Raw genomic sequence first — 8,836 nt, forward strand, 5'->3', positions numbered from 1 at the left:
ATATATATACAAGGACATTCTACATTGATTGGTACCCAAAAGACATCCTAAACACAAGATGAAATGATCCAGGTCTTTTACTTTGCAGCTCTTCATGAGATCTCTGTAGGGCATTCAAACATAAACTGAGACATTTATGCGAATCTAGGAACAGCAATAATTTATTTCTGTGAAGAAACATTGAATGGACAATGCATTAGGTGAAGTACGCGGGAGGGTTTTCAATGCCAGGAACAGCCACATTCCCTCCCGTCACGTGACCGAGGACCCCCCGCAAAGCCCAGCCGACGTCCTGCTCAGACGAGCGCCGTTTCCGAACGCGACTGCGCAGCCATTCAGGACGATAATCACCAACTTTGACCACGGTTTTTAAACCTTTAACGTAAGTATAAATTCATATAACTCAGGCATGACATAGGTAGAGATGTCCCCTACTGGGAACCGTTTTCAGATTTCTCGTATCTGTGAGGAAAGTGGAGAAAAAGTGCTGAAAAGTGAGGGTACACCGTTAGTTGTCTTTGTTCCCCGCGCAGACGCACTCAGCAAATTTTCAGACGACCCGATCGGGGTTGAGTTTGGAGTCAACTTCAGCGCCCCATAACTCGCTAACCGCTCAAAAATCTCGAAAAATTCCACCACAGAAACGTAGAGCACTTCTTCCCCTTTCGTTCGGCCGGCTAACTTGTGGTGAAACCCGGCGAGAAGCTTCGGAAAACGGGCCGGGAATGCGGAGAGTCGCGGGCGGGAGTTTTTTGTTTATCCCTCCATGTCTGTCTGCGCAGACGCACACACCTGGGCACATTCCCCGACACCTTCTCGCCGCTGCACCGGCGCAGTAGAACCGCCGCATGCGTCCTTGGCCCGACCGTTCCTCCGCTAGGCAAATTTTCCTAGCTAAAACCCCGAATCCGCCGCCGTTTGCCGCCCTTCCCGGCCGCTCTGTCGGCCGAGTCAGGCGGCGACCCCAGACCGAAATCGGAGCCCTGCCATGATGGCCGAAATGCCAGCTATGCGTGCCCGCGCGTCATCCCTGCCCGGACATTTTCGGGGTGACTGTGACAGAAAATGTCGTCCGATCCGACAGTTTTCAACCCTCTGGCAGTGGTGTACTGCTTGTGTGCACTCTCCTAGCACCACGCAGTCGCAGGATTGTGCGCAAAAGTCGCAGCAAATCCCGATCAGATATAATCGAGTTTATGGGAGGGGCCTTGCTTGGGTTGCGGGATCATGTCATGGCGGTCACCAGGATGAACCAAGGGCAGACAAATTATGAAATTAAAACGACGTAATGTCACACACTTGTGCCTGTTCGTCATCTATTGGTTATCTTGTTATTTTCCATGGGATCCTCTGATTTTTCTTCTCTGTTGTTCTAAGATTCTGCATAATATTATTACTAAATGATTGATGATGTGACTCCAATCAAATTGTAAATTATTAATTCAAAATGATTTTCTAATTTAGTGTAGTAGAGAAAGACCAGAATACACCAGTCGCCCACAGGCTCTCTGGGTACTACACTAGTGTACCTCATTTTCCCACACATATGCAGGCCTCGAAATTAACTTTTTTCACTATTGTCCCAGAATTGTCCCGAACATAGATTTCAATTGTCCCGAACTGAAGATGGACTGTCCCAGCCTGCTTTTCAGAAAATAAGTTGATGACAAAAATAAGAAAACAACAACTGAATTTGTACAACTTGAAGTCCACTTTATTAGTAAATGTAGGGAAATACATGATAATATCATGGGCATGGCACCGTCCCTGATATTTGGAATCCCTGACTGGTCAAATTTAAATGTTTGTCAGAGTATTATATATTTATAGGCTGCCAGCAGTCTGCAGCAGGATGGATGGATCGCGTTCCCAAATGACGTGGATGGTCTTAGAATTTTCCAATTGCCCCAAAATTGTCCCGAAACGTAATTTGAATTGTCCCAAACTGAAAATTTAGTGTCATTTGACACTGGGACAATGTTAATTTCGAGCCCTGATATGTATGGTTCAGTCAATGAGGTTAGAAATCAAACCTTAGTTCAGTCCAGTGGCCAAAACATGTTCACAAAGGACATGGTGGACTGAAGTTTCATGTTTGATATGAAAAGGACAGAAACTATAACTATAGAGCAAATCTAAACATAATATTAATTTTGTTTTTCCGAGAAAAAATTTAAACATAGCCTAGGATGTTTTGGTTTTGGCAGAAAGACTTGTACTTTATCATGTATGGTGTTGAGTATTAGTCACCATTAATGATAGGATTATGACCCCAAAATAGCACTCTTACACAGAAGGCCAGGTATGTGCTGCATTGGTTTTATGTCAGCCATGATTTTATGATTGATTTAGCAGATTGACCCCCGCCCCCCCAAAGAAATACTTTGTAGAGATAATTTTTTTCTTTGTTGTACAGATAATAAAAATTTTTGTAAGAAATCCATCTGAGCTTGTCGTTATTCATGTCGTAGGTCACCATGATGATAAACGAGATGATGAGTGACGCGATGCACGTCAGCGATGCATCGTCCGGAGACGAGGGCGGAAACTCGTTTGACGATTCCGGCCTCCTTGGCACCACTGACAAGGACGAGGTGACAGCACAGTTGGCTAATGCAGGTAAGAACTGTTCATTGTGTTCTAATCTCCACATGTAATATTGCAGCAGCAACACCTAGCTGCAGTATGAATCAGAACCATTGTTGCCTTGAAAGAAAGTTACAGGTGGTTCTTATAAATTTAGAATATATTGTTCTTGTAAACAACTGTGGCAACACACTTCCTTCCATCAGTATCAGTTGCTAAGTGACTGTTCCTATATTGGTCTATAGATGCCTGTACTGTTGACAAGTCAACTGAAAGAAATAAATACAAAAATGTTATATTGTTGCTCAGGTCCAGTGGGCGTGGCTGCGGCTGCTGCCATAGCAACAGGCAGGAAGAGGAAACGGCCTCATCAGTTTGAGACGAACCCCTCCATCAGGAAGAGGCAACAGACTCGACTCACAAGGTGGGAAGTTTGTGAAAATCATTTTACATAACTGTCCTGAATTCTTCATCTACATTGCTGCCCCCTAGTGTATTGTTTGGGTACTGTGGTATAATCTGATGTTATGTTGTATCATGTTTAGGAAGCTGATCATGAAGAATACTGATACTAGATGAATACAACATCATGATGGGACAGCAAGCAGTTGTGTTGTTCTGCCCCCTGGTATACAGTTTGGGTACTGCAGTATAACCTGTTGTGCTGTATCATGTTTTGTAGGAAGCTGAAGAACCTGATAGATGAATACATCATCAGGGTAGGCCAGCAGGCTGTTGTGCTGTGCTGTACTCCTGGCAAGCCAGAGGGCACGTTCAAGGTGTTCGGTGCCTCTCCACTGGACAGTGTGGTATGTAAAACTTTTTCTTGTACTGCTGTTATAGTAGCCTCTACCATGCTTTGGGAAACAGATGGAAAGAATGGAAATTGGCCAAATAGACAGATAACATACCAGGGGAGTGGTCCACTAAAGAGTAGAGCAGCAAACTGTACTCCTTTAGCAAACCAACTCCCCTGGCATGTTGTCTATTTGGCTGATTTCTTCTCTTTCCAACCACTTCCAGAAGCCTGGCAGAGGCTATTGTTACAGCAGTACTTTGATTTATACAAGTTGTATACTAGACAACACTAAAATCTAAAGACTGCAAGCAAGGTGTGATAGGAGTCTGTATGCACATTCATTCCGTGATTGACAGGTGTGTATTTGTTCCCTACAGGTGCGTAACTGTCGTCAGGTGATCATGCAGGACCTGGAGGCAGCGCTAGCCCAGCAGGCCCCGCCCCCTCAGTCAGAGAACCCTCACCTACACGAGCTGCCCCCGCTGGTCATCGAGGGGATACCTGTACCTGTGGACAAGATGACTCAGGTCAGACACAATACTCCCAAACATTATCAAATGTAATGTTAACAGCAACCACCGTTGCCATGGCAATGTTTGTTTTCATTGCCAGTCTTGTTTATAGAAAGGTTGCAATGCCCATGTAGTATATTTGAATGGCCTTCTTGAATTCTAAATAGATGTTTGTATGTTGTCCCCCATACAGGCCCAACTGCGTGCCTTCATCCCCATCATGTTGAAGTACTCCACTGGGAGGGGGAAGCCAGGCTGGGGGAAGGAGGCCACGCGGCCCGTCTGGTGGCCGTCCGACCTGCCCTGGGCAAACGTTAGGAGTGATGTCAGAACAGAGGAACAGAAACAGCAGGTGAGACAGCCTGGATTCACAAGTCATTGTTAGCTCTTATGCACTAGCCATCAAGGTAGCTTATTGTTGTTTAGCATTAAAAACCTTGATTACAAGGTTGGGTTTCTATCACCACCATAGCTATGGAGTTTTACAGCCCAATATAAAAGATTGTTTTTGGCTACACTGAAAGTTTCATTATATTCTATGATTCATTCCTCTCAAAAAGAAAAGGGAAATGCTGCATCTGAAGGAAATGACTATTTGGAATTCCAAAGTTTTTTTTTTTTTTTTTACAGCCAATAGATGTTGGTTAAAGTTTTAAAACACTTGAAAGAATGTTGAGCTGGTCAAAAAAAAAATAGTAATGGTTGATGCCACATGTTCCTGTGTGTAACACTTGTGCACTCTGGGTTGCATCAGGTATCCTGGACTCATGCGCTGCGTACAATCGTCAAGAACTGCTACAAGCATCATGGAAGGGAAGACCTGATGATGGATGCAGAAATCAACTCTGGCACTGACAACCAGCAGCCGACAACTCAGCTCCAAGTGCACCAAGTCAACGTACGTATGCTGTATCTGTAGTGGGGAGGGTACTCTATGTTATGTCATAATCTGTGCATGAACAGTCTGGCATTTGAACAAGATTTCTTGCTTGATAGGAAATTACTTACTTTCTAGAAGATTACATGATGTCAAAAAGTGGTACAGTAGTCTTTTTTACTACCCCCCTTGCTTAGTGTCAACTTATCTGGCTGTTACATCTGTTTTATTCCCCCCTCCCCTAGTGTCAGCTGATCTGGCTGTTATATCTTTTGTACTCCCCCTCCCCTATTGGTAACGTACTTGGCTGTTACATCTGTTTGACTTCCTCCCTCCCCAGGGTCAGCTGATGCAGCCCCACACCATGGTACAGACCATCAACAACCCAGACGGGACCGTCTCTCTCATACAGGTGGACACGGGGGCTACTGTGGCTACACTTACAGATGCCAGCGCCATCACTGTCTCACAGGTACAGATCAAGTACAGATACAGTCAGTCCAAACCATTTCTGTGGTCCTAGCACATTTTAAAGAAAAGATTCTCACTTTTAACAATTTAGAATTGAAGGAAGAAGAATTATTTTAAGTGATGACTTTTTGGTTCCATTAAAATGCAGGGAGGTGACCTACAGGGAGAGAGGAACACTTACACTTGGGTAAGTACGACAGCCTCTTATGTTTCCCAAACTGTTTCTATTTGGATTGTTGTTCCTCATTTCCTTAAGTTTGCTTCATGAAACGTAGGCTGTCTTCATTTTGCCATAATTTTTGCATTCAATCCTGTAACAGGTTGATGGGACGGTATCCAGTCTTGTAGATGGTGGAGCTATTGCTGTGTCACAGGTAGGAATGGTTTTCTATAGTGTTTATTCAGCAACCAGGGTTTTTATAGTGGTTTGTTTCATACATTCAATTATTCCTGGCCTGTTTGATATCTTTACACCAAGTCTTGACTTGATTATGTATTGTTCCTTTCAGCAGCCAATGACAGTGGTTGCCCCCAACTTCCACACACTGAACACAGCCCAGCCCACGGTTACCATAACAACTCAGAACACACAGGCAGAGGCAACACAGGCCGTGGCCACACTGGCAGAGGTGGCGGCTGCTACACAGGTCTGTAGAACTGTGGAACTAGAGAGAGAGAGTGTGTGTGTGCATACATGTGGGTGTTTGTGTGTGTGTGTGTGTGTGTGTGTGTGTGTGTGTGTGTCTGACTGTACAGATATGGTTGTGTGTGCATGCGTTCGTGTGAGTGAATATGTGTGTGGCTGGGTGTGTCACTGTGTGTGTGTGAGTGTGCTTGGATGTGTCTGTGGGGCTGTATGTGCTTACTAATAGTGTGTCTGTGTTTATATGAAAACTGAATTTTTGCCTTTTTTCAATCAAAAACCTGTTTCCTATTTGAAATTTCAAACACATACATTTGTTCGTCTCAAAGTTAATGGTCTCAAAAGTCATTGCTTTTTAAATTTTTTAAACCTTTGTATGCAGGGAGAGGCAGGACATGAGGGTCTGACCCAGGCCCACATCACGCCGGTGTCGGTACAGGTGCAGAACGAGGCGGCAGCACAGGGAGTGGCCACGCTGGCGGAGGCAACCCTGTCGGACGGGAGTCAGATCATGCTGTCCACAGAAGGTGCGTTGGATGGGACCGGTCAGGAAGCTGGTAGGTGCCACGTTTCCTTCCTTATCCTTTCATTCATTCACTCACTCATTCAGTCATTCACTAACTTACTCAGGCAAGGTTCAGGCCAATGTTCTCCAGACCAAGGTAGGTACCACGTTTCTTTCCTTATTCATCCATCCATTCATTCATTTGCTCACTTGCTATCTGGTCACTCAATGAATCTGTCTTGCAAGATTTAAGCCTGTCTCACACAGCGGAACATGGCATTCCAACATTATCCAGACCATGGTAAGTGCCACGTTTCCTTCCTTATCCTTTCTTTCTCTCGCTGGCTGTCTAAGCCACGCACTGTATCTGTCTCACAAAGGTTAAGCCCCTATCCCAGTTAACACTGATCAATATGACTTCAGAAAGGACAGCAAGACAAATAAGTTTTGGAACTTCAAGTCAAATATCTTTGTTACTATACCGTGTTACATATTTTGATAGAAATGAAGAATCTTTTACGTAAAGGGCAAATTTGAAATGACATATGCAGCTTACTGCACATAAGGGATTTACTGTACATTAATTTTTTGATGTGGAAAGATTGTAAATATTTCAATCTATATAAAATATGATTGCGGTGGTCGTTGGATTCTTGATTCTAGTCTGTAACGGTGGCACATTGTTTTGACTCGTATCTGAGACATATAAATAAGACATATGACTACGACTTCTATTGTATGTTTAAGTTTGCTCGCATTTGTTCAAGAAAAGAATAACAGTGGTCTCATGTGGACTGGTCTTTGTGTTCTCCAGGAGGTGTTGTGATTCCTGTAACGATGTACCAAAGTGTTGTCAGCTCCGTTGCCCAGCAACAACAACAGCATCAACAACAACAACAACAGCAGCAGCAGCAACAACAACAGCCGCCGCCCCAGCCTCAACAGGTCACCACGGCCGTACCCCAGGTTGCCATGGTACCCGATTCCGTCATCTCCGTGTCCGTCACGCAGGCGAACGAGACGTCGTCAGGCACGGGCGATGTTCCCATGGCAACACATGCAGTGGAAGTGGTGACCCTCGAACAAGCTCAGCAGTAGGGGTGGGTGTAGATGGTGGTCTCATGCCGAGGTTTTCACAAGAGAACTTCCGTGTGACGCCTGATGTTGTTGTAAGATATTTTAATGTTAACATTTTTTTTCTCTTTTTTCATAGGGCCACTTTTTTTTTCTTACTACATGTAGTAAGGCTGTTCATTATATCTTGCCTTCCTTACCTCACAAATTTATTGTTGATTTCTGTAACTTACAATTGCCTCAGTATTAATTGTTAACAAGAATCTCAGCTTACAGTTTTCCTTGTATGATAAGGTCAACTCTTATAACCATTAGTGTGTAAAACTATGTGTGTTTCTTTTTTCTATTTTCTACTCTGCAAGAGTGACATTTGTTCTGAGGAAAATTTAGGAATCCACTTTTCTTAATATTCATTGTCTTTCTACTTTCTCAGTGCTAGGAGCATTGTGTACATTTTTATAGTAGGTATAACATAATGGAAAGAGACTTTTGGAAGGTATATCTTGTATCCAAAAAATACTAGTAGCAGCTGAAAAAAAAAGAAGAAAATTTCAATCCAGGAATCAAAATCAAGTATTTAGGGGGATGTACATATGGTAAACCAGAAACATTTTGTTACGATGTGTAACATTCAGGATTGTGTACATCTTCAGACCAGTTATTTGGTTATTGAAAAGACTTCCAAGGTCCAAGACACAGGTTTACACAACACTGAAAGCTGATGACAGTCAACCTCTAGTCACAGTTTGCAACAAGTACAGTTTTACCTAATTTGGTAATACTGATCAGAAAGTTTAAGCAAGGACTTATTCTTTGTACACTGACCTTGTTAAATGTAAATAAATGTATGTCACTTGAAGGTGTAACAGTCCACAAAGACATTGTCAATATCTCAATTGTAGACGTACATGTACTTTTAGTGTTCCATAACTTCTGATTCAAATTCACTTCTCTTTTTTTATTAGCAGCATTCACTAAGAACAATGGGATGGGCAAGTTAAGAAATTGAAGAAAAACTATCTTGAAGTTCCCTTTTCATTATGTATGTAACCATGTATTAGTAACTTGTTTTTTTTCTTCTGAAAATAGAAACGTTAATGATTTTTTATGCTTAGTTTATTTAAGTTTATATTAAACTTCTTGTAAATAGGCTACGTTTGGAGAAAATGTTTTTACTTAGTATGAAACTTGTACATTTAAGATTATGTAGTAGTGTAGCATTACTGCAAACAAAATGAATTAATAATAAAAGGTACAGTTTGTGGGAAGGGAGAGCCGAACTGTACTCTGGAGTTGTTTACCGTATTCACCCCAACAATTGCACATGTAGGACGAAAAGCCTATTATACAGTTTTAGAAAGGCTGTTGA

At 42.8% G+C, this 8,836-nt stretch overlaps 1 protein-coding gene across 1 annotated transcript; it reads left to right on the forward strand.

Annotated features, from left to right (window-relative positions):
- The first annotated feature begins 139 nt into the window (after positions 1–139).
- Positions 140–7,491, forward strand: LOC109469070 (DNA-binding protein P3A2-like). The gene is made up of 14 exons (XM_019767459.1): positions 140–382; positions 2,472–2,619; positions 2,896–3,010; positions 3,269–3,395; positions 3,763–3,912; positions 4,091–4,249; positions 4,652–4,795; positions 5,115–5,246; positions 5,394–5,432; positions 5,566–5,619; positions 5,755–5,892; positions 6,271–6,518; positions 6,661–6,694; positions 7,297–7,491. Exons 2-14 carry the CDS (start codon positions 2,478–2,480, stop codon positions 7,489–7,491), a joined length of 1,677 nt encoding a protein of 558 aa, XP_019623018.1. The 5' UTR covers positions 140–382; positions 2,472–2,477.
- The last annotated feature ends 1,345 nt before the right edge of the window (positions 7,492–8,836 follow it).

Source organism: Branchiostoma belcheri, unplaced genomic scaffold, assembly GCF_001625305.1.
Source record: "Branchiostoma belcheri isolate BF01 breed outbred unplaced genomic scaffold, Haploidv18h27 scaffold10, whole genome shotgun sequence".
NCBI classification, from domain to species: Eukaryota; Metazoa; Chordata; class Leptocardii; order Amphioxiformes; family Branchiostomatidae; genus Branchiostoma; species Branchiostoma belcheri.

Bases quoted from the DNA above. Each gene is read 5' to 3' on its own strand.
- LOC109469070 (XM_019767459.1), top strand. From the start codon at position 2,478: ATGATGATAAACGAGATGATGAGTGACGCGATGCACGTCAGCGATGCA. The intron at 2,620-2,895 runs GTAAGAACTGTT...ATTGTTGCTCAG, and splicing joins AGCACAGTTGGCTAATGCAG to GTCCAGTGGGCGTGGCTGCG. The intron at 5,247-5,393 runs GTACAGATCAAG...ATTAAAATGCAG, and splicing joins GCGCCATCACTGTCTCACAG to GGAGGTGACCTACAGGGAGA.